Source organism: Chiloscyllium plagiosum, unplaced genomic scaffold (genome assembly GCF_037043375.1).
Source record: "Chiloscyllium plagiosum isolate Xiang-an unplaced genomic scaffold, Cpla_swu_hap1 HiC_scaffold_21, whole genome shotgun sequence".
NCBI lineage: Eukaryota > Metazoa > Chordata > Chondrichthyes > Orectolobiformes > Hemiscylliidae > Chiloscyllium > Chiloscyllium plagiosum.
In genome coordinates, this window is record NW_028270159.1 from 36,770,616 (window position 1) to 36,797,105 (window position 26,490).

General features: G+C 40.7%; 1 protein-coding gene across 3 annotated transcripts in view; it reads left to right on the forward strand.

Moving 5' to 3' along the window:
• Positions 1–26,490, forward strand: part of pappaa (pregnancy-associated plasma protein A, pappalysin 1a) — a 336,995-nt gene that overhangs the window by 203,054 nt on the left and 107,451 nt on the right. For all 3 annotated transcript variants that reach the window (XM_043719937.2, XM_043719938.2, XM_043719939.2), the window contains exon 15: positions 24,745–24,928. In XM_043719937.2, coding sequence (XP_043575872.1) covers positions 24,745–24,928 — 184 coding nt within the window. The remainder of the gene's footprint in view (positions 1–24,744; positions 24,929–26,490) is intronic.

Consider the following 26,490-nt stretch of genomic DNA (forward strand, 5'->3'; position numbering starts at 1 on the left):
GTCTGGCAGTTCCAAGGAATGTATTCCACAACAATAAACAGAGTCTTAGAAAACTGAGCGTGGTCAGGCCCTCAGAAAAGGCAAGTTATTATCACATTCGGTAACAGTGATGCAGGGTGGGTGGGGCGGGGGGCGGGGTGTAGAGGAAGACGATGTAATCTCTCAACCTTGATTGTAAATTAAACAGATCCTGATAAGGAAGGCAAATAATTAGCTACTTGAAACACATTTCCAAAAAATGTCAGCGACATCATTGCAACAGCAGAATTCTGGAAATACACCCACTGCTTCACTGTGAGTTAACACTACTGTTTAACTCTAAGTAACGGTCTGAATTATAAATGTAAATTTCATATGCACAGTGGGGCGTTATCACGAGATGTTGAGCTAACGAAGGGGAACATGCATTACCGAAATAGGAAGCGAAAAAGCTCACACCTCTGTGTAAGCTTTGAATGCACCCTTTACTAAATGCCAGCTCGTGGACACCTCCTCCTACTGCCCCCTTGACCATGACCCCACCTCCCATCACCAAACCATCATCTCCCAGATCATCCATCACCTCATCACCTCAGGGGATCTCCCATCCACCGCCTCCAACCTCATAGTCCCACAACCCCGCACCGCCCATTTCTACCGCTTGCCCAAAATCCACAAACCTGACTGCCCCAGCCGACCCATTATCTCAGCCTGCTCCTGCCCCACCGAACTCATCTCTGCATACCTCGACACGGTCCTGTCGCCCTTAGTCCAAGAACTCCCCACTTACATTCGGGACACCACCCACGCCCTCCACCTCCTCCATGATTTTCGCTTTCCCGGCTCCCAACGCCTTATCTTCACCATGGACATCCAGTACCTATACACCTCCATCCCCCATCACGAAGGCCTCAAAGCCCTCCGCTTCTTCCTTTCCCGCTGGACCAACCAGTACCCTTCCACTGACACCCTCCTTCGACTGACTGAACTTGTCCTCACTCTGAACAACTTCTCTTTCCAATCCTCCCACTTCCTCCAAACCAAAGGAGTAGCCATGGGCACCCGCATGGGCCCCCGCTATGCCTGCCTCTTCGTTGGATATGTGGAACAGTCCATCTTCCGCAGCTACACTGGCACCACCCCCCCACCTTTTCCTCCGCTACATCAATCACTGTATCGGTGCTACCTCGTGCTCCCATGAGGAGGTTGAACAGTTCATCCACTTTACTAACACCTTCCACCCCAACCTCAAATTTACCTGGACCATCTCAGACTCCTCCCTCCCCTTCCTCGACCTCTCCATTTCTATCTCGGACGACCGACTCAACACGGACGTTTACTATAAACTGACTGACTCCCACAGCTACCTAGATTACATCTCCTCCCACCCTGCCCCCTGTAAAAATGCCATCCCATATTCCCAATTCCTTCGCCTCCACCACATCTGCTCCCGGGAGGACCAATTCCAATACCGAACAACCCAGATGGCCTCCTTCTTCAAAGACCGCAATTTCCCCTCAGATGTGGTTGACAATGCTCTCCACCACATCTCCTCCACTTCCCGCTCCTCCGCCATTGAACCCCGCCCCTCCAATCACCACCAGGACAGAACCCCACTGGTCCTCACCTACCACCCCAACAACCTCCAGATACATTGTATTTTGTATCTTCGTCATTTCCGCCACCTCCAAACAGACCCCACCACCAGGGATATATTTCCCTCCCTTCCCCTATCAGCGTTCCAGAAAGACCACTCCCTCCGTGACTCCCTCATCAGGTCCACACACCCCCACCAACCCAACCTCCACTCCCGGCACCTTCCCCTGCAACCGCAAGAAATGCAAAACTTGCGCCCACACCTCCCCCCTCACTTCCCTCCAAGGCCCCAAGGGATCCTTCCATATCCATCACAAATTCACCTGCACTTCCACACACATCATTTACTGCATCTGCTGCACCCGATGTGGCCTCATCTATATTGGGGAGACAGGCCGCCTACTTGGGGAACATTTCAGAAAACACCTCTGGGACAACCACACCAACCAACTCAACCACCCCGTGGCTGAACACTTCAACTGCCCCCCAATCCGCCAAGGCCTCATCTTCATCCTAGGAACCCTCCAATCACAAGGGATGAATGCAGATTTCTCCAGCTTCCTCATTTCCCCTCCTCCCACCTTTTCTCAGTCCCAACTCTCGGACTCAGCACTGCCTTCTTGACCTGCATTCTTCTTCCCGACCTCTCCGCCCCCACCCCCTCTCCGGCCTATCACTCTCACCTTAACCTCATTCCACCTACCGTATTCCCAACACCCCTCCCCCAAGTCCCTCCTCCCTACCTTTTATCTTAGCCTGCTTGGCACAACCTCCTCATTCCTGAAGAAGGGCTTATGCCCGAAACGTTGGTTCTCCTGTTCCTTTCATGATGCCTGGCCTGCTGCGCTTTTCCAGCAACACATTTTTCAGCTCTGCATCCTTTACTGTCTGTACCTGCATGCAATACACATTACAAGCTTTAGTTCAAGGCTTTTGACATAATGTTAAAAATCACACAACACCAGGTTATAGTCCAACAGGTTTAATTGAAGATCACTAGCTTTTGGAGTGCCGCTCCTTCATCACCGAAAGCTAGTGTGCTTGCAATTAAACCTGTTGGACTATAACCTGGTGTTGTGTGATTTTTAATTTTGTACAACCCAGTCCAAACCGGCATCTCCAAATCAGAAATAACGTTGACTGAGTGATAGTATAAAACAGATGTTCACAAATCAGCAAGCCCATTTTATATTGCTCCTGATTTTAAGTTAGTGAAGGTATAAAATGTTGGCCAGTTTGCTGTTCAGTTTGCTGTTGCTATTAATCCCAGCTCACATGTGGTATACCACACGCAAGTTATACTGCTAAGTCTACAGCACTCTCGGAAAGTTTCAATTACTGGTTAAATTTTAAACCTCAACAGAGAGATGAAATATTACTAGATTTGACTAACATAAGTATGACATTTAGAAGATTTCAGCATATTTTGCGGGGTTTTAAAATTTCACTTTACATTGTTTGAATCATGTAAATCTGAGGTGAACTTAGTTAGAATACTTTGGGCTGAATCTTATTTTATTTAACCAAGTCCAAGTTGTGTTGAATCTTTTGGTGGGATTCTTGCTGTGAGGGTTAATGAGTGTCCTCACCAAATCTGTCAAACTTGCCTCATTAACTGCCTACCCCATCCCTATCTCTCACATGCAATTCTGGCTCTTTATTATATGCTATTCCCAGAACACCTCACCATTTAGCAGATATCTCAGAATTCATTAGCATCCCTTGAACCTGCGCCATCTTTAAAAACCTATTGTGCATCTGGACAAGTCGTGTCAGTCCGGAGCTGCCCTGCACAAATTGTGACATTTGCTCCAAACATGGTAGACAAGGGGGGAAGTCAATGCCCTACTTTCTCGGCAGTGTCCTGGATCTTCTGCTGTGTGGAATGGTACAGAGGTAGTACTTCCTCTTCACACACCCCCCCACCACCGGAACATCAGAGGAGACACCAACACCGGACCACTCTTTGCCATCTGTAGGAATGCTAAGCAAGATCGTATGAAGATGAGTGAGCTTCTTTCTGCCAGTGTGAGTGCCATCGCCTTCTCTCTTATACCTCACAATCACTCCATATATGCTACTGCATCCTGCTCCCGATGTGACTCATTCTGCCCCACTCTCAGGATTGACTGCAACGTCTTCTCTCCCTCTCTTTCTCCAACCCCCACAGCACTAACCCTGCATGCCCTCTGTGCTGTTCCCTCACCTGGGACAGCTCCCTAAAGTGCCACCCACTTTCATCCCCTGTAATCCCTGCCTCCCTCTCATTCCAAGAGGAAAACAGTCCCAAGTAGGGCAGAAAGGCTCAAGGTGACTGGGTGGGCTCCTTCTTATTCAGACCCTCACCCCTTAGGTATCCAGCATCCTGACTCTAACTACTCCAAGAGACTGATTGACCATTTCAAGGCCCCTGACTTGGTATCACAGGCTGCCCTTGGCTGACTGAACTGGGACCCCCGACCAAAGGTTCTCTCCCTTGACTTGACTGTGGCCTGCTGACAACATGACAAATTCCCTTTTTTTGTGTCTGCACTAAACATGAAGGTGATACGGAAGTAATCTGAGCCTGATACTTCTGGGTGAGGAGACAGAAGGCAGACAAAACAAGACAATGCAGTAGGGGAGTGATTTCGATAGGCTCAGAATGATAGAGTGCTAAAAGAGCAAGAAAATGTGGGCGGCACAGTGGCACAGTGGTTAGCACTGATGCCTCACAGCGCCTGAGACCCGGGTTCAATTCCCGCCTCAGGCGACTGACTGTGTGGAGTTTGCACGTACTCCCCGTGTCTGCGTGGGTTTCCTCCGGGTGCTCCGGTTTCCCCCCACAGTCCAAAGATGTGCAGGTCAGGTGAATTGGCCATGCTAAATTGCCCGTAGTGTTAGATAAGGGGTAAATGTAGGGGTATGGGTGGGTTGCGCTTCGGCGGGTCGGTGTGGACTTGTTGGGCCGAAGGGCCTGTTTCCACACTGTAATGTAATCTAATCTAAAGGACAGAAGATGCAGCCTGATGCAGTCCATGAGCTGGGTGTGTATCCCTGAGCATCACAATGGGAGCTGTCAGAGCAGTCTGAGGTGTAGTGCAGAAGTGTATTGTAAATGTATTGGAGATGTACAATGAGGGTTGTTGGAGGCTGGCACATGTCGAATGCCAGTGTCCATAGATGTGGAGTTCTTGTAGCCAGTGCCAGTCAGGTGTGCCCTGAGATCTTGGTGCCCCATGTCAACATGGAGGTCTTTTGGAGCAAACAGTGAGTTGAAGTCACCAGGTACCTGCTCACCACTTCCAAGGTTTTTCAGTGTCTTACCTGTTTGACAAGTATGGTAAGATAGAAACCTAAATAGTAATGAAGTGAGTTTGGCAATAATCCCATTAAATGGTACCTCAGTGCTGCCCAGTGAGAAAATTGCCTCCCACTTTTGAAACATTTAGAAAATGCAGCAAGCCTCTCCTAATGTTGAGATCAGCTTTGCTGGGATTCTCATCTGAATTTGCCACAATAATCTCACCGTAATCCACAACGCTCAGACCCCAAGGGGATTCTATTTTATGAAACACTGAACACTTTGGGCGCAGTAATCTCATTTCAAGTCGTATTTCACTGTTTGAATCAAAATAAATGTAATGTAGTTTTGTGTCATTGCAGGTTTGTAGTGTAACTATCCAAAGTAATAATCCATAAAGAGAGTTATAAATTGTTTCCAGACTACTTTGCACTAGAGATTTCCACTGCAAAATATCCTAATGCCACGCTAATCAGCTTTAGCATAGCTGTCAGTTCGTGGAAACATAAAATCAATTATCCTTTACATTCATTTCATTTCATAATAATTTCTGTACCTTAACCACCTTTTTTTTAGCTCCAATATTATTGAAGTGCTATTGCAGTGAACTGGACAGTGCACTGTGTTATACAATGGTCGTTTACCTCTGGTACTATCCTTCAAATCCACCTTAAACTGAAATGAAAATCTTTTCTGTCTGTGCATTATGGTCTGATATGAAATGAACCTATACAGTCTCATTCCTTTTCCTAAGCTTGGATCTAGTATACAAAATGTTTTCATCTTTAGTTGGCCTCAGCAGAGCCATGGGGTAGATGGTGCAAGAATTTTCACCCAGGTGTAATTGGTACTTCTGTGAAGTTGAGTACAGGGATTGTCAGACGGTTGTGTTGGTATGTGGAAGACGCAAACATTTAATTCTCCAAATATCAACAGGCAACGTTCTCTTGATCCATTGCCAGAATCATTCTGCAGACATGTGTGCTTATTGGCAGACAATGAGAAAAGATAACTTTGCCTCTCAAGCCCGCTCCAACACTGTCAGTGTGCAGTTTACTTTATTGTTGACTTTTCCTTATCCATTTCATGTCTCGAATCTCATAGAATCTTACAGGACAAAACAAATCCATTTAAATTGTGTCTGTGCAGACCTTTTGATACAGCTTTCCAATTTAATAACACTCCCCTGTTAAGGAAAGAGAGGTATCTTTTCTGACCAGAAGTCAATTATCTTTGTTCATACACAACTCAGGTGCTAAACACTTTGATGAACATGCTGTTAGGAATTTGCCAGATTACATAAAATGCTAATAAAAATTAACAGGAGCAAGCAAGTCAATGCAGTCCCCTGCCATTTGTGTGTGTAATGGTAATCCCCGACTGTTTTTCCAATGCTTCATTTAAACTGTCCATGTTCTTGGTCCTGTAACTTATCAGCAATAATTACAGCCAACCTCCCTTCAAAATGAAAAAGGCCTCAATTTACAATAGTTTCTGTGCTTCCACAGCATGGTTAGGAAATATTCTTGGAAGTGCTGTTTATGTTACACACATGGAAATTATGGAATGAATTAGAAAGGAAAATAACTTGCATTTGTATGCAATTAGTTATTTAATTAAAACAAAACATTTTGTCATGGTCTATGTTACACAGAAGGGTAATTGCATTAGTTTTAGATTAAAAACACGATTGTTCTATATTGAGAGTAATGATTTGGTTATCGTGTGCAAGAGAATTGCAGCCGGAAGAAGGGCCCATCTGCTACTGAGGCAAACGTTTATACTAGACACCCCTCAAGTATTACCTCACATCACATCTTGTGTTCCTATTATTTAAATATTGGCAAGCAAGAGAAATCTCAGGGGTTGGTATATCTCTCTCATAAACACAGTCTTGCAAAATGGAAAAACGGAGTTTGGGAAACAGGTTTATTGGTACAAACCATTAGTACACATTAAAATTTTATTGAGTAGGAAACAGGTCCTCAATTGCACTTCTCCTCTACCCATTTCTCAACACTGACAAGTCAGTGACATCATATGGGTTGTTACAATCCTTTAATAAATCCACAGTTGGGAGTCTGCTTATCGGTAAATTGTGAGAGGTGACTAGAGACCATTGCCAGACAGCAACAGTTCAGGGACAAGATAGCAGCTATGACCAGAATCTTTAGACTTGCTGCATTAATAACAAGAAAATATCATTTCCATTTGTAGCTGTGATGTTGGAACGATGGCAAAAAGCTCAAAGTGAAAAGCTCAAAATGAATTCTTCAGTGCATGATGTGGTTAAAAAAGTTGTACACTGCAGGCAGTGTGACAATATTTCACGCTTTCATGTGTCACAGACACTGGTATGTAGCCTTACAGCAATGATAACTATCATAGAATCCCTACAGTGTGGAAGCAGGCCATTCAAGCCATCGAGTCCACACTGTACCCTCCGAAGATGGTCCCTCCCAGTCGTATTTGATCATAAGGAGGAAGATCAAAACCTTGGCAAGTGATAGATTTTATTTAGCAACAAAGGAGGGGAAAGAGGTAGAAAGGTTTCGGAAGGAAATTCCAGGATTTGGTAGTTCTCAATACTTTGGCTTCTCAATCTTTGTTTCTCAACATCTCAAAAAGTGCCTAAATATTTGCGACAGCTATTAACTGTATCATTATGGTACTGTGTGAAATACATTCAGCTGGAACATTTATTTGAACAGCCAAGATACAAAATGGGCACAGGGACACTTATTTAAATTGTTTCATGGGATTTTGAGATTTTGAGATGTGTTGCAACAACAGTCCATGTTTCTTTCATTCATTTACAGTAACCGAATTGATCAAAGACAATGGAATTAAAGATTTGGTTGCTTTGCAGTTCCATGCAGCTTGCCTCAAAAAACACAAACCAAATGCTGCATTGATCTTGAATGACTTCAGAGATTGCTAATATCCACAATTCCTTCAGTGTACTTAATACAGAAGGTAATAGGAAGAATGCAATTTGCCCCTGATTCAATCCCCACTCACAAATCTTTCTAAAAGTTCTTTCCATGAGCAGTATTGAAAGGTGTTAAGGAGCAAGTGTTCTGTGACATCTAAATGTCTTGAGGCAAGGAGAAAGTACAGAAGTTGGAGATAAATTTGCACTTGATAGGCGTTTGGCAATTGGTTTAGAAAAATAGATTCCAGTAGTACCTACGTTTGGTCTAATGTGGTGTAGCAGGCAGAAAGCTAATGAGATGAAATGCTTGCCAATATGGAAATCCAGATTGAGCAGAAGAAACAGACACATAAAACAAGGTGGATCACTGCCTGCCTCTGTCAAAGGACATGCTGATTGATGCCAACCATATTGCAATCAAGAGTTTCATTGAATTTGCATCATTTTTCTTATTGAATGTACTGACTTTTTTTAAATATTTGTTCCTGAGATGCAGTCCAAAACCCTTGCAAGTTGACCACAAGGCAACGAACAAAAGTACTATGCAGACCTTGAAGGACATTAATTAAACCAGTCCAGTTTTCCCTACAATCCATGGCTACTTACCTAGTGCAGATTTGTAAAATATTCAAATGGGGTAAATGAGATTTGAACTCACCACCTCTGGGTTGTTATAGTCCGATGGCAGAACCCCCAGACATCAATGCTTTGATATTTCTATCCACGAAGGAGAATAAAAATCCCTCTTGTAAATTACTGCCATTCATTTACCAGAAACTATTTTAGCATACAGAAGCTTTTCTCGTGAAATCCGATTGTTTCTTAATGTTGCGCCACCAAATAGCCCAAGGGTATCCAGCACACGTTAGATTGGTGGTGTCAAACCTAGATTATGAATGCAATATCTTGATTCCATATTCTACAAAAGATCTTCTACAGCTAGAACAACAAAGGGAGAAACAGTAATTCATTTCACACACAAAACTGTGGAATGTTTTAGCAAAAGTAGCTATTTTGACAGATGCAGCAATAGTGCTTGAAAAGGAATTGAATGATAACCAGCAAAGGCAGAATGTAAAAAAAAAGACATCTGGAACAGCAGGGAGAGAGAATTAAAGGTGACAGCTCCATTCAAAAAGATAACACTGGCAAAGGTCCTTCTTGATGTAATATCTACCATTATATGCATAGACTTTATTACTGTCACATAGGTTTAGACATCAAGGATACAAATTGTAAGTGCAGCAATTAAATAAACAGTTTTCAGGTTTCTAATACTGAATGCTGTCAAGTTGACAAACCTGTTGATTTTGCCTTATATTAAAAGCTATGCTTCTTATCCTCATCATATTCCAGCAGTAGAATCTCTCAGCGATATCAACGGAGCACCACACTTTGTGTAACTTAGAAGGAAATGACCAATCCTTCATTTAAAAAAAACAGATTCAGAACTAAAGGTGTACTGCTTAAGTGTTCCAATCAACATTTATATCCACGATGAATCATTATTTTGCATCTCCATGCTAAGCTTTCTTTCCCTTCTACAAAATGTGTGACACAGTGTGTTTTAGTACTGTCAGTTCACTTCTGATATGCTTAATTCATTACTTCAAACTGCTCAACACTGAACCCCATCCTCAGATAAATCAGTAATCATGAGCATTGTGCACTGACGTATGTGGTTTAAAATGTTCTCCCAAAGATCCGAAGAACAAAATCAATTATTGTATTGCTGAGTGTTTCTCCCTTGTCATTGTGCATTACTTAAATGCTAGACAAAACAATTAATTAGAGGCAAAAAAAAGCAGATGCTGGAATCCAAAGTCAATAAGCAGGAGGCTGGAATAACACAGCAAGCCAGGCAGCATCACGAGGTGGAGACGTCAACATTCCTGAAGGGTTATATCCAAAATGTTGATTTCTCCACCTCCTGATGCTGCCTAGCCTGCTATGTTCTTCCAGCCTCCTGTTTGTCTACTACTGATGAACCATTTAATAACAGATTAGCTGACCTGCCTTCCTCAATACCTCCTTGCTTGCTCCTCTCTTCATAAACACAGATTTACCCAAAGTCTTCAGTCCCACTTGCGGTCCTGTGTACCTATTAGCCCTCTAACCTTGATGACTTGACTAACTTCATCTCATTGTGTACAGTATAGTTAGAAATCCTTGTCTTCACCTTTAAATTGCTGTGTGGTTTTATCTCCCCAACTCATGTTTGACTCTTCCCACTTTGTGCTTCCCTTGAAAACTTATTTTGTCATGTCTATTTGTAGTTGCAAAGAGATTTCTGAATCTGTTAATTATACATTTTCTGAAATGAAAGACAAGTTATCATATGTCTGCGTGGGTTTTCTCTGGGTGCTCCGGTTTCCTCCCACAGTCCAAAGATGTGCAGGTTAGGTGAATTGGCCATGCTAAATTGCCCATAGTGTTAGGTGAAGGGGTAAATGTAGGGGAATGGGTCTGGGTGAGTTGCTCTTCAGAGGGTTGGTGTGGACTTGTTGGGCCGAAAGGCCTGTTTCCACACTGTAAGTAATCTAATCAAATCAAATCAAATATGCACTGGATTGAACATTGTGGCCTAGACTGCATTGTGCTTTGAGTGCTATTTGCTTAAAATCAGTCACAGGAATGTACACTGTCACAAATTGCAAGTGCAAAGTACCTCCAGTGTAAATCAAGCTTTCAAAATGTTTTGCACTGGTTAAAAAAATACCACATTGGAGGATTATTCAACCACACACCTAACCATGTCCCAGATTGAATTAATCAGCGTTGCAAGTTGCCACTAATTACACACATTAATAGTATTTCAAAACAAGAATTTCAAGACGAAACACAAGAACTCTAAAAATAAGCTGGTGATTTTATTCTTAGGCACAAGGGCACTAATATCCATATCTAAAAATCATTTCTGCATTTAAAATAAAATTTACAAAGCAGTTGTACCAATATAAATAGCACAGGTCCTCTGTAGTTTTGGATAGCCAGTTTTAGATTATTCAAATTGGCTTATGCTCATATAGACTAGACACTCTGATAAATTCTGTTAGATATTGCAGTCAAACTCCACCAAGTTACCACTTTTAAGTATATGGGCAGTGCTATTTAAAAACAAGCTATGTAATTTTGGAAATCTGTTCTAAAATGCACTCTAAGTGTTTCTGCTCATGGCAGGATTTTATGCAAATAACTTTAAGCAGAAACATGAAAAAGATACATTTTTCAAAAGTGATAGAATTTACTCTCAGGTTACCAATTGTATCCAAAACTGAAATCCAATGCCTATATATTATACTTTGCACAAATACTGAACTTAAACTGATATATTCTGCAAATCAAAAGTTACATATCTCATATATGTTGCTTTGTCTAAATAGTAATACAGAAAGAAGATGAAAGTGATACACAGAATTGAAGAGTAAAATGCAATTTTCAATTTAAATTAAACCATTTCCATTGGTTCTTCCAAAAGTTCTAATAAGAATAAAAAAAGAAATTATAAGAAAGCTTTGATGGAGTAACTGAGTAATTTTCCTTGGATAGATAATTACAATAAAAGCACTCCCACCACATCTTTTCCTGCCAAACAGATTACAGTTGAAAATGGTTCACAGTTAAAGAAAGCAAGAATTTGCGGTTCGTGACTTCAACAAGTTCAGGATGTCTCAAGTATTTTACAGTCAATGAAGTACTTTTTGAAGTATCGTAATGAAGGAAATGTGAGAGCCAATTTGCCTACAAGCAGTAACCTGATAATGACCAGATAATTTGTTATTGCAATGTTAATTGAGGAATAAATATTGACCAGGATCCAAGGGATAACTTCCCTGTTCTTCTTCAGCATAGCAGCAAAGAATCCTTCACTTCACCTGAAAGGGCAAACAGGACCTTCCCTCTCGCAAAAGCTGGTTAAATAGAAATTATTCAAATCCTCTATTGACACTCTAGTTTATGAGAACAAAAGCAGAAATATCTTTAATTCGGTTACTTCATGAAGAACAACGAGTGAGATATACAGAACTTTGTAAAGGAAGATAAAGGGATTTACGTAAGAGAAATGGAAAGCAAAAATGCTAGAAAGTATTGTGGAGAGATAAAAAGATCAGGTTAATATTGAGGTGACGCTTCATGTCAGAAATCAGAATAAGACCTTACATTATGTACTTTGACAATAACCAAATTATTTCTATTTCCGATGCGGCAAAAATGATATGGTTGCATTGGCTAGGTGGGAACAACACTTTATTTGAAAACTAAATCTTTCTATGAAAAAAGCACAATGAATGTTCTCAATCCTGGATATAGAACAGCTTCATCTCTCTTACAGCAGTGATCTTACACAGGTGAAACAATATAATTTGCCTCAGTCGTGACATCCAAGGCAGAGAGCATCATATCAAAACATTGATCCTAATTTTGAACCATCAATTGTTATAAATCTTGGATAACTTACAGAAACATTCACAAGTTTATGTGAAAATTAAGAAAGAAAATATCTGAATAAAATATTTAAGTCAATACCACGGAGCGATTTACAGGCAGAGATCTATTTGAAGAGCTGCAATGACGTCAGGTCAGATCAGCCATCTGATATTAGATTACAGCTTTGATAATACTCCCTGGTGTTGATTCTTATGCTGCATTCTTGTTTCAGTATGGAGGGGATGTGCTTTGTTTCTGTGTCTGCAATGAACTCAGTGTCACCTTCATCTTTCAAGGTGCTGTGTGGCTCTAATCAACAATGACATGAATAAGGAAATAAAAATCGTAGATTTTTGTCACTGTCCATTTCACTAAAGTGCAATGTGCAGCTGCTAATCAAGAAGTACTCTGTCGTGTTTCTGACTTTATCCTCACCGTGTTGCTCACATGTTTTCCAGATTATGACAGTAGTTTCAAAACTACCACTTTTCTTCAGCTTTGAAGCACTTTGGGACATCCTGAAGTTGGGAAAGGTGCTATATGAATTTAAGTCTGCCTTTGTTTCCTACTCAGCAGGGCACAGCTTTACTGCTTAAGCCAGTGACACTTGATAGGGCTTCTCTGCGTGGTGTGTGCACATCAGTCTTCAGACTATTTGACCTCAAATAGCTGCAGGAATAAAGGGTCCCTCTAGTTGACTTTCAGCCAAAGTCCAATTTTCTAAGATGCACCAGTTTGTCTTGCAGATCCAGCACAACGGCATATGGTAATTTAGACACACTTGCTTGGGAGGTGAAGGCAGTTCAGTGCAGCTGATTTTGCAATCACTGGCCAATATGGCCACAGCCATTGGGGAAGATGGGCTAGCCAAAAACAATGTCAAGAACTATGGCTTAAAAAAAAATTCAAGCACAGTCTTTCCTCTGTAATTATATTTAATTCTATAACAAGTATAGCTAATGGAATTTCCATAATACTGGGATTCACAAGGTAATGCTGTTCCTTGAATGAGCAAACTAGTGGAATTTGCTGATAATTTTAATTGATCTTTTCTGACACGCCTTTGGAATAGGTGGGACTTGAACCCTGGCCTGCTGACCCAGAGGTGTCGAAGAGTGCAGTGCTGGAAAAGCACAGCCGGTCAGGCAGCATCCGAGGAGTAGGAGAGTCGACATTTCGAGCATGTGCTCTTCTTAAGGAATCCTGAATGCTCGAAACGTTGACTCTCCTGCTCTTCGGATGCTGCCTGACCTGCTGTCCTTTTCCAGTGCCACACTGTTCGATTCTGATCTCCAGCATCTGCAGTCCTCACTTTCTCCCACATTACCAGTATGCCAATTTGTACTGTAACACTGTTTGGTACTGTTCCTATTAGTGGTAAATCTATTAACATATCTCCTCAGAAACAACATCCTCTTTTCTGTCTCAAGGGCCAACAAAGAGATTTAAATTCAGCAAATTATCAGCTTAGAGAAGTAACAAACATAATGGACCTAATTACCTGATTTTCTTCAATTCAAAACCTGCCCAGTTGCACAGAATTAAAATCTGCTGTTTCCGCAATCAATTAAAAATCCACTTCAAAGATGGTACATGAATTTCCCTCCCTCTTGCAGAGTGTCTGAGAGAACACAATTTCAAATCCTAGTCTTGAAAATGATTGAGCCAATTTTATTGCTTCGGTGTCTTTAAGAAAATGGTTAGATAAAGTAACTGTCCTAACTGACTTGGTCTGGCTTGAAGAAATGCAGCAGCTGGTGGAGGGAAGAGGGGTGAAAGCAGGACAAACTGCCCAGTTCTTGTCACTGAAACAAGCAAAAAGATTTACAACAGGAGTGTTTAATAGTGCGCACAATATTCTGCATATTTATCTGATATTTCCCAAGTAATTTTCCTCTGCAAAACATGCATTATTACCCTTTTCATTGTCCCCTCCCTGTACTGTGAGTTAAGTATACCGTCTCTAATCTTGTAGCCTCTCATTACTTCAGAATTCTAAAATTAAGCTTTTTTTGGTCATAATTTGAATGAATTGCGAGAAAGTACATCTTTGTTAACTGTGTTCTGTAATTGTGTTTGGCTGTCCTTGAGGCATAACTTGCCCATGTAAACACAGCTACTGGGCTACTGTGCCATCCATGCACTCCCTTGAAGAGCGAGACTGTCTCTTGGCTGCTCCTTGTACAGCTGCCAAGCCGCAAGTCAGCACTCCGAGTCTGTGGAAAACAGCCCTTGGAACACTTATATATTATAGAGTACTTACAAAGGAAAATTACTCAGTTCCTCCAACGAAATAAAAATCCCCAATGTTCCTAATGAATTTTACTGCAAGTGTCACAATATTTATTGCTTATTTTTTACAACTTTTCCTCCTCCCCCTTGAGTGCAAATAATGTGGTGCAGAGAGAGATAAAAAAGTTGAAATGTGCACTAATGAGACCACAGAAAAAGGAAAGAATTTTTTGCATGTAGCAAGGGTAAAGGAACAGCTATATGTGATGTCATGAATACTTACATCTGTGTCAACGGATGTGATGTGAACAAGCGGCTCAAATTTGCCATGGGCACCATCACTGGAGCTGCCTCTTGGAATCGAGTTACAGATGAGGCCGTTTAACCGCACTGTAATGCTGCTTCTCCACACCACAGTGGATTTTTCTCCACCATGATCACTCAGGGTGTTCCTAGCCTCATCTGCGAGGGAGCACGTTGGTAAGGGTTGCTGCTCAAGCTGATTCAGTCCACATCTTATCAAGAGTAACGTTTCAAAGCAGCATTCAAGTTCCTGTGCTGCACATTCCCTGAGATACCTTTGAGAATTGCTCAGGGTGGATACAGGGAATATATAGAAAGCAAGCCTGGATTTAAATAAAGGGGTTCATATCCTCATGATGAAAAGAAGTGGCGTCTGTGTTTAATTAGCGGCACAGTAGCCAGTGATAGCTAAATGGTGCTTGAAGTGGAACACAGCTGTAAAGTTTTTAAGGAAGGAAACTCCTCGCACGCAGTGTCTCTGATATAACCAGCAAGCAACGCAGCTGAGGATGGCTTGTTAAGTCCCACTGGTATAGCCCGAGACAGACCTGATTCCCAATGCACTGCAAAACACTGATGATAGCCTCCATGTTGTACTGATTAGCAGGCAGCAAATACAATGCTGAGCAGGAAAAATTTAAAAGCAGATTATTAATGTGCATTTATTTCAACTCAGGTGTGCTCCAAATTATACCCTTCAATTTGTAGTATAACAGAAAAAGTTTGCCTTCAGCCTGTGGCGCCACTTTTAACAGAAGTAACTTCATCATCAGGGCCTCTTTTTGGAAGGGAGCAGAAAACTATGAAGCTCATGTCATTTTTGTTCATTCCAGTCTATTGCTGTTTTTCTTTTCCTTCTATAAACAATGAGGACTTATGACTGTAGCAGGGGAATTGTTTGGACACAGCCTGAACAGCAAGAAAGAGCTGAATTAACAACAAACTGTCTCCTATCCAGCTTCCTCAATGGATCAGTTTTACAAGTCAGTTTTACACATCGAGGAGAGATGACATTTCATACCTCAGTGTGTGCTGCATAAACTGATTTGAGTTGGCAAAAGGAGCATTACAGGTGTCCCCATCTTCAGTGCAGGCGAGTTTGGGGAGTGAGGGAGAAGAAATCAGTTTAGGATTTCTATCCTTGACAGTGTCACCTGAAGACGTGATTCTATGATATGAAAATTCCAGCAAAAAGCAGGCATCCACATTGAGCACCTGGCAGCAGCAACATTACCTCCATTCATTATGTTAATTGCAATGAACAAATTATTTCCACAATGTGATTACTGCAAGCTCCCCCCACCCCACCCCCCTTCCCTCATGTGAGAAAATCACATCAACTTCTCTTAAATGGCTCAGTAAATGAAATCACAACCGTGCAGAAAACCAGCCACTCTCTAAGGCTGCAATGGAAGCTGAAATTTTCCGATGTCTTTCAAAACAAATTGATTGTGGGCAATGTTCCTCAATGTTCTTCTTTATTTGGAGTGTATGAGTGATTTCTTTAAATACATAGCTCCTTTACTTTTACTTTCCATGATCACACATGATAATTTCAATGGTCTAAAACTGTCAGTTACCGGTGACGATGCAGATCTCACAGTTAAGTTGGACGACTCGCCAGAGATTGTTTCTTGTCTTAGATGAACGTCAGAACATAATTCTACTGCTCAATTCTCAAAGTAATTTATTTTGTTGTCATTTAAAAGATAAACCACAAAATAGTTGCTTTATTTCTGTATTTCTTTTCTTTTTAACTGAGGCAAATAGGTGTATCAATGCATATTGCATTTACAGAAGTATTTTTGCCTTTGATAATATTGACTATCCTTTGTGTAATATCATTATGCCACTGAAATGCACCTTTGGATAAACTCACAAGAAAACTTTGCAAGACAATGGGAAAACCCATCTCAATGATATTAGGGGCTGGGCAGAGTCACTGGTGGGAGCCTGTTTCTAATGGCTGACATGAAGGGGTCATGATAACAGTAGAAGAATGAGTTATTTAGCTCAAAAGGACAATTCCTCCAATCAACATAGACATATCCAGTTTAGAAGCAGGAGGAAGCCAGTTAGCCTTAGGACCTGCAATACCATTTAATATAATCAGATCTGATCCTCTATCTCAATGCCATATTCACAATTTCTCTGTATATCTCTTAATATCTAAATGTTTATTAATCTCTATCATGAATATACAGTACTCAGTTTCGACCTCCACAGCCTTCTCTTGTAGTAAATTCCACAGGTTGACCACTCTCTGAGTGAAGAATTGTTTCCTCATCTCAGTCTTAAATGGCACACCCTATGTCCTGAGACTCCAATCCCTGGTTCTAAAACTCCATCCAGGGAAATCATACTCCCTGCATCTAGTCTGTCTGGCCGTTAGAATTTCATGCATTTCAATCAAATCTCTTAATTCTTTGTAATTCTGGTGAGTACAGGCCAAGGTTTGGGAACTTTGAAATTCTCCACCACAGAGAGATATGGATGCTCAGTCACAAAGTACATTCAGGACCAAAATCAATGGATTTTTGGGAATACCAGGGAAGTGAGAGATGTTGGGGATAATGTGGGAAGGTGAAGTTGAGGAAGAAGATCAACAATGATCTGACTGAATGGTGGCAGAGCCCAGCATGTTCAACTGGTTCTACTTTTACTGCTCATTATTACTTTCCAACTAAAGGCCAAGGTTGTAAACTATCAGATCTTTGTTTCTTAACTCCTCTAATCAGTGGTGTAATGCCATCCAAGCAGTAGGTAAAGTGAGAATTATCATGCAATTACAAAACAAAAACAGAATTTGCTGGAGAATCTCAACAAGTCCAGCAGCATCCATGAAGAGGAAGCCGAATGAACATTGTGGGCGGCACGGTGGCACAGTGGTTAGCACTGCTGTTTCACAGTGCCAGAGACCCGGGTTCAATTCCCGCCTCAGGCGACTGACTGTGTGGAGTTTGCACATTCTCCCCGTGTCTGCGTGGGTTTCCTCCGGGTGCTCCGGTTTCCTCCCACAGTCCAAAAGATGTGCAGGTCAGGTGAATTGGCCATGCTAAATTGCCCGTAGTGTTAGGTAAGGGGTAGATGTAGGAGTATGGGTGGGTTGCGCTTCGGCGGGGCGGTGTGGACTTGTTGGGCCGAAGGGCCTGTTTCCACACTGTAAGTAATCTAATCTAATCTAATCTAATTTCAGGACCACTGACCCTTCTTCAGAATGAGACACTGAAATTGGGAGCACCAAGATTTGGCACAAATATTGCTCGACAGATATAATTGGCTTTCTTGCTGATTTAGATCCCATTGCAGTGGTCTGAAAAGGCTATATAGGATTAAGGAACAAGAGACCATTTGACAGGACAGTCGATGAGGAAGGAAAGATGGAGGGTGGCGAGATTTAGCATGTAAAAAGACTTATAAAAAAGCTACAGTTTGGTCTGATTGTGATCAATTGTTTTATTAGTTTTGTTCTGTGTTCAAAGCACAGAGTAACAACACAGAGGGACTGACCTCTAAGCTCAATAAAAGGAAGTTCATGTCAGAAGATAAATCAAAAACATCAGTGCATGTTGATCACCTCACCAATAACTTGACCAAGTGTTCCAAAATTCATTTCAAGTAAGCTGTGATGAAGGAGGGTAGAATTACCTATCTGCTGATGAACTGGATTTAAACTCAAGAATTAAGCATAAATTTAAATTCTGAGATGTAAAAAATAATGTTTAAAGATATATGTAAAGAATGGAAATTTTTTGTCCATTTTCTATGATTGAATTTATTTGGGAAATGGATACAATTTATTAGTCTGTTAAGATAATTTCTTTTTTGCAATGTTTTCAGCAATCATCCTGACTGATATCAGCTGTTATCAAGGATTATTGTTCTGAGTGTAATTTAAAGTTCTACTCTGTTATCTCACACAATAGCTACATACACACTGGCAACTTCAATTCATTATATGACAAGGTAATGGTCTCGATCACTTCCTGGAGGGAGAGGAAGTGTGAGGAAAGAGACAAATATGCAAAACTGAATTCAATGGTCAAGCAGTGTCTTGTGATACAATCTGATAGCAGGTCTTTACCGTTCCTAGTAAGGAAACGTTTTGAAATCTGAAAGCACCTTAAATAAGGAGAACTTAAACTGTTTTGGCAGTTTTACAAACAGTCAAGTGTAGTGCACTGACGTCAAGCAGCTTACTTTATATGGTTAGGTTTTACAGCAAAATTTGGACATTTTCCTCATGTTAAAGTTCATGCCAATGATATGCTCACAGCTATCATAGCACTGTTTCAAATTTGAAGTTTCAAACCTGCCGTACACAGAAATTGGCAAGCTTAAAAACTCCACAGCACAGAAACACCTGGGATAATTTTTTTCCCCTTTCTAGCCTGAGGCTGCTGATGCCAGTTATATTGCCAGAGTGCCATACTGGCCAAAATAAATGCTCTTAACACAAACTGGGCAACAAAGTTGGGACATTCTTGGTCTTTGTGGCTCAGCCACATATCAATGCCCCAATATGGAACTCTGACATTTGTTAAGTCCTATGCAGAGGGAAGGAATAAACAAACTCAGACCAGACAGCAGATAAATAAGATATTTTTCCCTGTTTATATTACTTTTTACGTATACTGTCAAAACTGTTAATATAACTACGTAAGGAGAAAATTACAAATTGGAAAGCATATTGTTTGATTTGATTAGTAATTAAAAATGAACAACATGTGTAATAGGCTAATACAATTGAAGTCATAGCTCAGATGTTTTTCAAAAATGATTTTTACATCCATAAAATTTGTCCATAACCAGCATTTGCTAGTAAAATCTTTCATGATCGCTATATCACGTTAAATGGTGAAAGTTTACAAGAAGTACAACTAAACTATTTGAAGATGTATTCTCCATAATTTTTCACAACTGGAGCACTGTTACCCTGTTTTAATGAGGACTCCCAGTGCAGTTCATCATTGCTGAAGTATTGAATGCTGAAAGGATATAAAATCCCCTTTGTGATTTTCGGTCCTGAGATTCTGTGGACAGTCCCTTTCCAATTATCAGGCTGTCACTCTCTCACTCAGGAGATCTGCTACAATCATGTCAGAGCAGCCATAGACATATGGCTTTTTAACCAGCTCAAAGTAACTTAAAGAAGGAAAGCTGCAACCAAAACAAACATGGGTTATATGACTTCCTTGAGGTGAATAACATAGATATGTGCAAAAAAAATTCAGTATAGTAGTTTTAACATTTTGAAATAGATTACTACAAACAAAATCTCCTTTGTTTGGATAGTAAGAATGTGTATAATGCAATGATCTCAGACAAACACCTCAACATACTGCTATATTAATTAACGTACAGCTTATCAAGCCATGTCTATAAAAATACTTCAAAGAAACCATGCACACAAAAAAAATCCACTGTAAATAATTCACAATGCACAACATAACCACTTTTCAGACCATCATGCAACTTATGCAAAAGGCATCATTAAATTGGATGTTGAACAGGAGTGAAGTCCTTTTGAAGTCCCGAAAGAAAAACACTGTTGCTTTTGGAGTCTCAATTGGTAAGACAATTCTCAAGTGGCTGTGCCACTGAAAAATCCAATTGTCTGCAACGGTAAAACAGCTTTTGGGGCTCTTGACCATCTGAGCAGTTGCTGCATAAGACTTCTGTAGGACATTCTACCTCACTGAACTGTTTTTTCAAAGTTCCTTTGTAAATTGAATGTCCTTCTTATGGGATGAACTGTGTCTTTCTATTGAGTTGTGATTTTCACTGTGCTTGTGATAGAAGTGCCATCTATCCAAACTGGCGTCGTCATCCGATAGAGGTGAATGTGAACTTATAGGCAACTTACTGTTGCCACTGTAATTGCTGCCATTCCAAAGTGTAGCTTCATTTTGTTTTATTTCAATTTAAGATGGTATTCTACGTGAACATTTTAACTTTACAGGTGAAGCAAACTAGATCCACATAGTTAAAAATCACTCAACACCAGGTTATAGTCCAACAGGTTTAATTGGAAGCATTAGCTTTCGGAGCACTGCTCCTTCATCAGGTGGTTGTGGAGTATAAGATTGTAAGACACAGAATTTATAGCAGAAGTTTACAGTATGATGTAACTGAAATTATATATCGTAAAAGACCTGGACTGTTTGTATAGATCCACATAGTTATTTGTAGTCAGGGAAGTTTTCACTGGTGTACAGAGCTGTAAAAATGACCAAAAAGACCTACGCTTATGTTGTAAGCAAGTTTCCATTGCAGGTGGGGAAGGTGTAGATAATGGGCTTCAATCTTCTGCTCCACAATGATGTGAAAGAACACTGTGACCGCAGCTCAAAAGAAGTTTGGCATTATGCTTATGTTAGGTTGTGTCAGTGGCAATTAATAAAATGTGGTGCTCATTACAGAACAAATTAGAGGGGATGTGGGTGGGGTACATCAGGTGAACAGGTAAGACAGAAGAGTAGGGATCACCTGATTAATAAACATGACACTCCAGGAAGTAATACCTAAACTGCCCACATGAGGCTGACAAAATTGGACTGCCACTCATAGTTTACATTTTTGCCTGAGGTTATTTTCTATTCATTTCTATAGTTGTTGACCCTGTCATGTCATTTTCCTGCCTTGCTGGGTTAGGTTAAAATGGCCCTCTCAGTGTTAGATCAAAATCCTCACGTAATTTGAGGATTGCCATTTGTTTTCTGAGGCGTTTGACATTTTGAGCCATGTTTCTGTCACTGAAGGATGGCACAATGTCACATTCTTGTAGTGTGACAGCATTAATGACCTGCCACCTCCAAGGAAGGGTATCAGTGATCTGTGACATGGTCACGGGAAGGTTTCGATGCTTTAGAAACTGCTAATTGGCTGCAATCACCAGAGGAACTGGATGTTGGTGGAGCCGGATTCTAAACATACATTCAAATGAATGATTTCAGCAATATTGTAGATTTCAAAATAAAAATCTGCGTCAAATTGAAATTGGTGAATTATTCATTCACATAAGTAAAATCTGCAAAAGCTGAGAGAACATTTTGGAAGCAAAATGCCACTCAGTACATGATTGAGTACAGACCAGCTAACATTTTACAAGGCTTTCGGCAAAGAGTGGGGAAGTGGAATGATTTGGAGAGCTCTTTCAAAGAACCAGCATAATGGGCCAATGTGCAATATGATCAGGTTGCATTGGGGATGAAGTGTCATGGTACAATTCATGCAGCTAATAGCAAATAGCCCCGGTAAATTAATTAGACAATATAGAGTCATAGAATCCCCACAGTGTGGAAGCAGGCCATTCACCTGCCCCTCAAAAGAACATCCCTCCCAGACCCATCCTGCTACCCTATCCCTGTAACCCTGCATTTCCTATGGCTAATTCCCATCTAGCCTGTACATCCCTGGACACTCTGCTCAATCTAGCATGGCCAATCCACCTAACCTACGCAGCTTTATCTGATTCTAAAACACAAACTCCTTATGCACTGAACAAGAAATACAAAGAAAATCTGCAATTTTAAAATATAAATTAAATTTCAGGTTCATTTCAGAGGTTAATTTTAGCAGTATGACTCCACCATACTATTATTGAAGAAAGCTGTTTGAATTCTTATTTCAAAGTCATTGTTTTATTTATGCACGGGAAGAAATTCTTTGTGCACAAATAAGGTGAATATGAAACAACTCTTGTCTGTTCTTTTTCTTAAAATAAAGGGCATCTTAAAAGTTCATCTAGACTTTTAACTTAAGTAACCAATAGTTGGGAGTGATCTTTTCTCACTCCTAATTACGTTGGCCATTTATTGTAGGTGGTTCAATGGTACATCTGGGTGCCATTATTTCATTTATGTGCAACTGAGATACTGAATGTTAATCCATTCAACTATGAAGAGCATCACACCAGAGACCATTCCCGCCTTCATTTGTGCTATGCAAGCCTGAACATCCCAACAGTAACAAACAGGAGTTGATTGAGTGCATTGATACTTACCTTCATGTAAGAATTGACCTTCATGTATCACTGTGTTCCTTTGTGGCACCATCAAACAGCAGTGATTTATAAGCAGTGTGGCTCGCACACTTGTGTACTCTGAGAGCTGGGCGGAGGTGGGTACTGCAGATGCTGGAGATTAGAGTCAAGATTAGAGTGGTGCTGGAAAACCACAGCAGGTCAGGCTGTATCTGAGAAGCAGGAAAATTGATGTTTCAGGCAAAAGCCCTTCATCAGGATTCCTGAAAATTTGGACAAAGGTAATGAAAGTCAATGTAAAACAACCGTTGTTTCACCTGAAATAATATTCTGTCCAGTCAAAATTGCACCTCATGAAAATTATTCAACCCATTAATTGCCAGTATAAGTCCTTTGATTCTAAACTGTGAACATTCTAAAAGCACACGGCCAAAGAGCAAAATTGAGATGACGTTTAACAAGTGAATTGTTTGTCTGACTGAAGTGTGCCTTGTTACTAAAAGGTTGGAAGATTTGCAATATCAGCAAAGGCTGGAATTCAAGTCTGAGATGTAACTGGCCTGTCTGTATACCTCTGTGCAATAGTGGGCATTGCATTTACCCAAGATATTAGGGAATTAGCTTCCAATTGTAACTTAATATCTATCCTTCAGTTCACACTTGCAATGAGGAGAATCTTTGTGTTGAAAAGAATATTGAAAGCAAGTGAGTGTATCAGATCCATAAAACAGAAGTGATATTTAATTACAGTCATAGAATTGATTAATAGTACTTACAGCAGGATACTTTGACCACACATGGTATCTTGAAGTATAGAGATCAGAGCTGGAGTGGTTATATCCTTGAGGGGAAGTGGTGAGAAAATCATTCTTTTAAATTGAAATGACCTGAACTGGAGCATGCAAGTTGGATTGCCAAGTGATGCTTAACAGCATACAAGTGCACAAGTGTACTGCTTATAGCTTATAACCTGTTTCTACCAATCATGCTACCTTAATGAGTTTCATGCCTTAAAGATGAAATGAGTTGTCAAATGAAAATTATTCAAGCAGAACAGACAGTTGTAAAAAGACAGAAGGATAATTCCACAAATGACAAGGATGAAATTCGAGTGGTTTCAATTTCTCAGCAGAAACTTGAGAGAGAACCTGTGCTTCATAATTCATTGCTGACCATTTATTATTCTTGATAACGAAAAAGAAAATCCCCAAAGTTCTTTGCCATGTCCCTCTCTCTCTTTCTTTCGGACACTGCGTTTCTAACTTGGACCAAGCCTCAATGTCTCCCTCTCTGGCTGGGTTTGTTTGATGCTTTCCTATATTTTTTTTTAAAACCGTGCTATATATATTCAAGTTGATGTCGTTTGTTTGCTTGCTGTTAATTTATGCAGCAAACTTAAAAGGAGGCAATTCGACCAAGTCAAAAAAGGATGATTTGGGGTAAAAATCCAAAAGCTAAAAGAGTAATAGTTTTTCCAAGAACACCAGAAATATCTGCACATCACCTGTTTCTTTGATGGCCCATGGCTAAATGCAATGTGTGTGTTGGGTAAAGAAATACAAATCAGGTCAATACAGTGTGGATCTTATTCAAGATAGAAACTGGGCGTTGCAACTGGTCTTAAACCTTGTCTTGCCCCGATCCTATGGAACAGAAAATTTACCCAGATAATTCTACAATGAACCTAGTGGAACAATTGTTGACAAGAACAGGAAAGGGGATTGCTTCAGTTGCTTCAGAAGACACTTACTTTCTGGGGCGTGGGAAGCTCCCAGTGACTTGCATTGAAGGAGAATCTTTAAGCTTCCTCTCATCAGTTCCTGTTCTCCAGTTCAGCAAAAAAAATCTTTGTCTTTCCTGCCTTGCAAAGTAAAACTTGAACAAAATGGGATGTATTTGGCTTGACTTCACTTCAAATTTTGAAGTGGTGAACTGTTCACAATAGCTGTATGTAGATTCCTGGTCTATCCCATGAATTAACGACAGTGTGAATTTCACTTCCAGTCTGAATCAATGATGACAGTCACTTGCACAGATGGGAAATGGAGCCAACAAGTGCTATGTGAGCCTGTGGATTGTGGGATCCCGGACCAGTATCACGTGTATCCTGCCACTTTCTCATGCCCTGAAGGGACCACATTTGGCAAACAGTGCACCTTCCAATGTCGCCCCCCTGCTCAGCTACGAGGTAAGAATAGTTATGCTTTCAAAACTGCTGGTTGCATCTGTTTGTTCCCTCTTTAAAAAAACAAATGCAATATCACAACTGATAGTGCTCCCACTCCCTCTTTGATCCATCAGCTCAACAATCAGGAGAGTCACTTTGTGGTCAGATTTCAGGTGCCCGAGGCAGTGGCCTAACTCTTACTCACTGTCACTGCACTCCATCATTGGTAAATGTGTCAGAGCAAAGCACAAACTGGATGCCCTATGTTAGTTCTAATTGATGCATTGTGCACGATTTGGAAGTGCCGGTCTTGGACTGCGGTGGACAAAGTTTAAAAAAAATCACACAACACCAGGTTATAGTCCAACAAGTTTATTTGGAAGCACTAGCTTTCGGAGCGCTGCTCCTTCATCAAGTGATTGTGGAGTAACATTGTGCACAATGTCAGCTTATTTAATGCAAATTAATGACCTGGTATTGCCCAAATAAAATCAATTACTTTCTGTAGATTTTACATACTTTCTAAAACCACACTGGAAAACAACAATGTTTTGGATCGAGATGACTACATCTACTGGGTGTCATGATCTGGGGGCACATATGGAAAATAGAGGTTGAAGAGATGAATTCCAGTAGTATGGTGGACACATCACTGACTCACATGATTCAGTCCTGTGGCCCATGAAAGCTGCATTCTCCACTCATACCATCAAAAGTCAATCTCTCTTCGTTCTTTGAAGTTTCATATACATTGTTAAAGTTGGTTAGTTTTAATCTTGTTGCTCCCATCAGGATTTAACCAAGAGGTGAAAATAAAAACATGGAATATACCTGCTTTTTAAAGAAGCCATAACTGTTTCAGAGGCTGAGGGGAGACCTTAAAGAGGTTTATAAAATCATGAAGGGCATGGATAGGGTAAATATACAAGGTCTTTTCCCCAGGGTTGGGGAGTCCAGAACTAGTGGGCATAGGCTTAGGGTGAGTGGGGAAATATTTCAATGGGACCGAAAGGTCAACTTTTTCATACAGAGGGTGATGCGTGCATGGAATGAGCTGCCATAGGAAGTGGTGGAGGCTCGTACAATTACAACATTTAAAAGGTATCTGGATGGATACATGAAAAGGAAGGATTTAGAGGGATATGGGTCAAGTCCTGGCAAATAGGACAAGATTAATTTAGAATATTTGGTTGGCATGGGTCTGTTTCCATGCTATACATTTCTATGACTGTGTGTTTCTTTATCTGAGTCACTGATGAGACTGTGTATCTGTCATGGTCACACACAGATGTAGAAGTGCTACAATAAGAAACTGAAGGGCTGGTAGATGCCCATCTTGATGAGCTTGTCTGCCCTTTTCAAAATTGAAGATGTCGCAAATAAGGGGTCTTGGCTGTGCAATAAACATATGAATTAAAATAAGACAAAGTTGACAAGAGAGCTCAATATAAGGCCAATTTCCGATTTAAGCCTCCACTAAAAGGTTACATATGCTCTCAAAATGTTACTTACATTAGGGTTTCATTGGCAAACCCTAAATGCAACAAAGACTGTCAAACTTAAAAATGAGCATCAAATGCAGG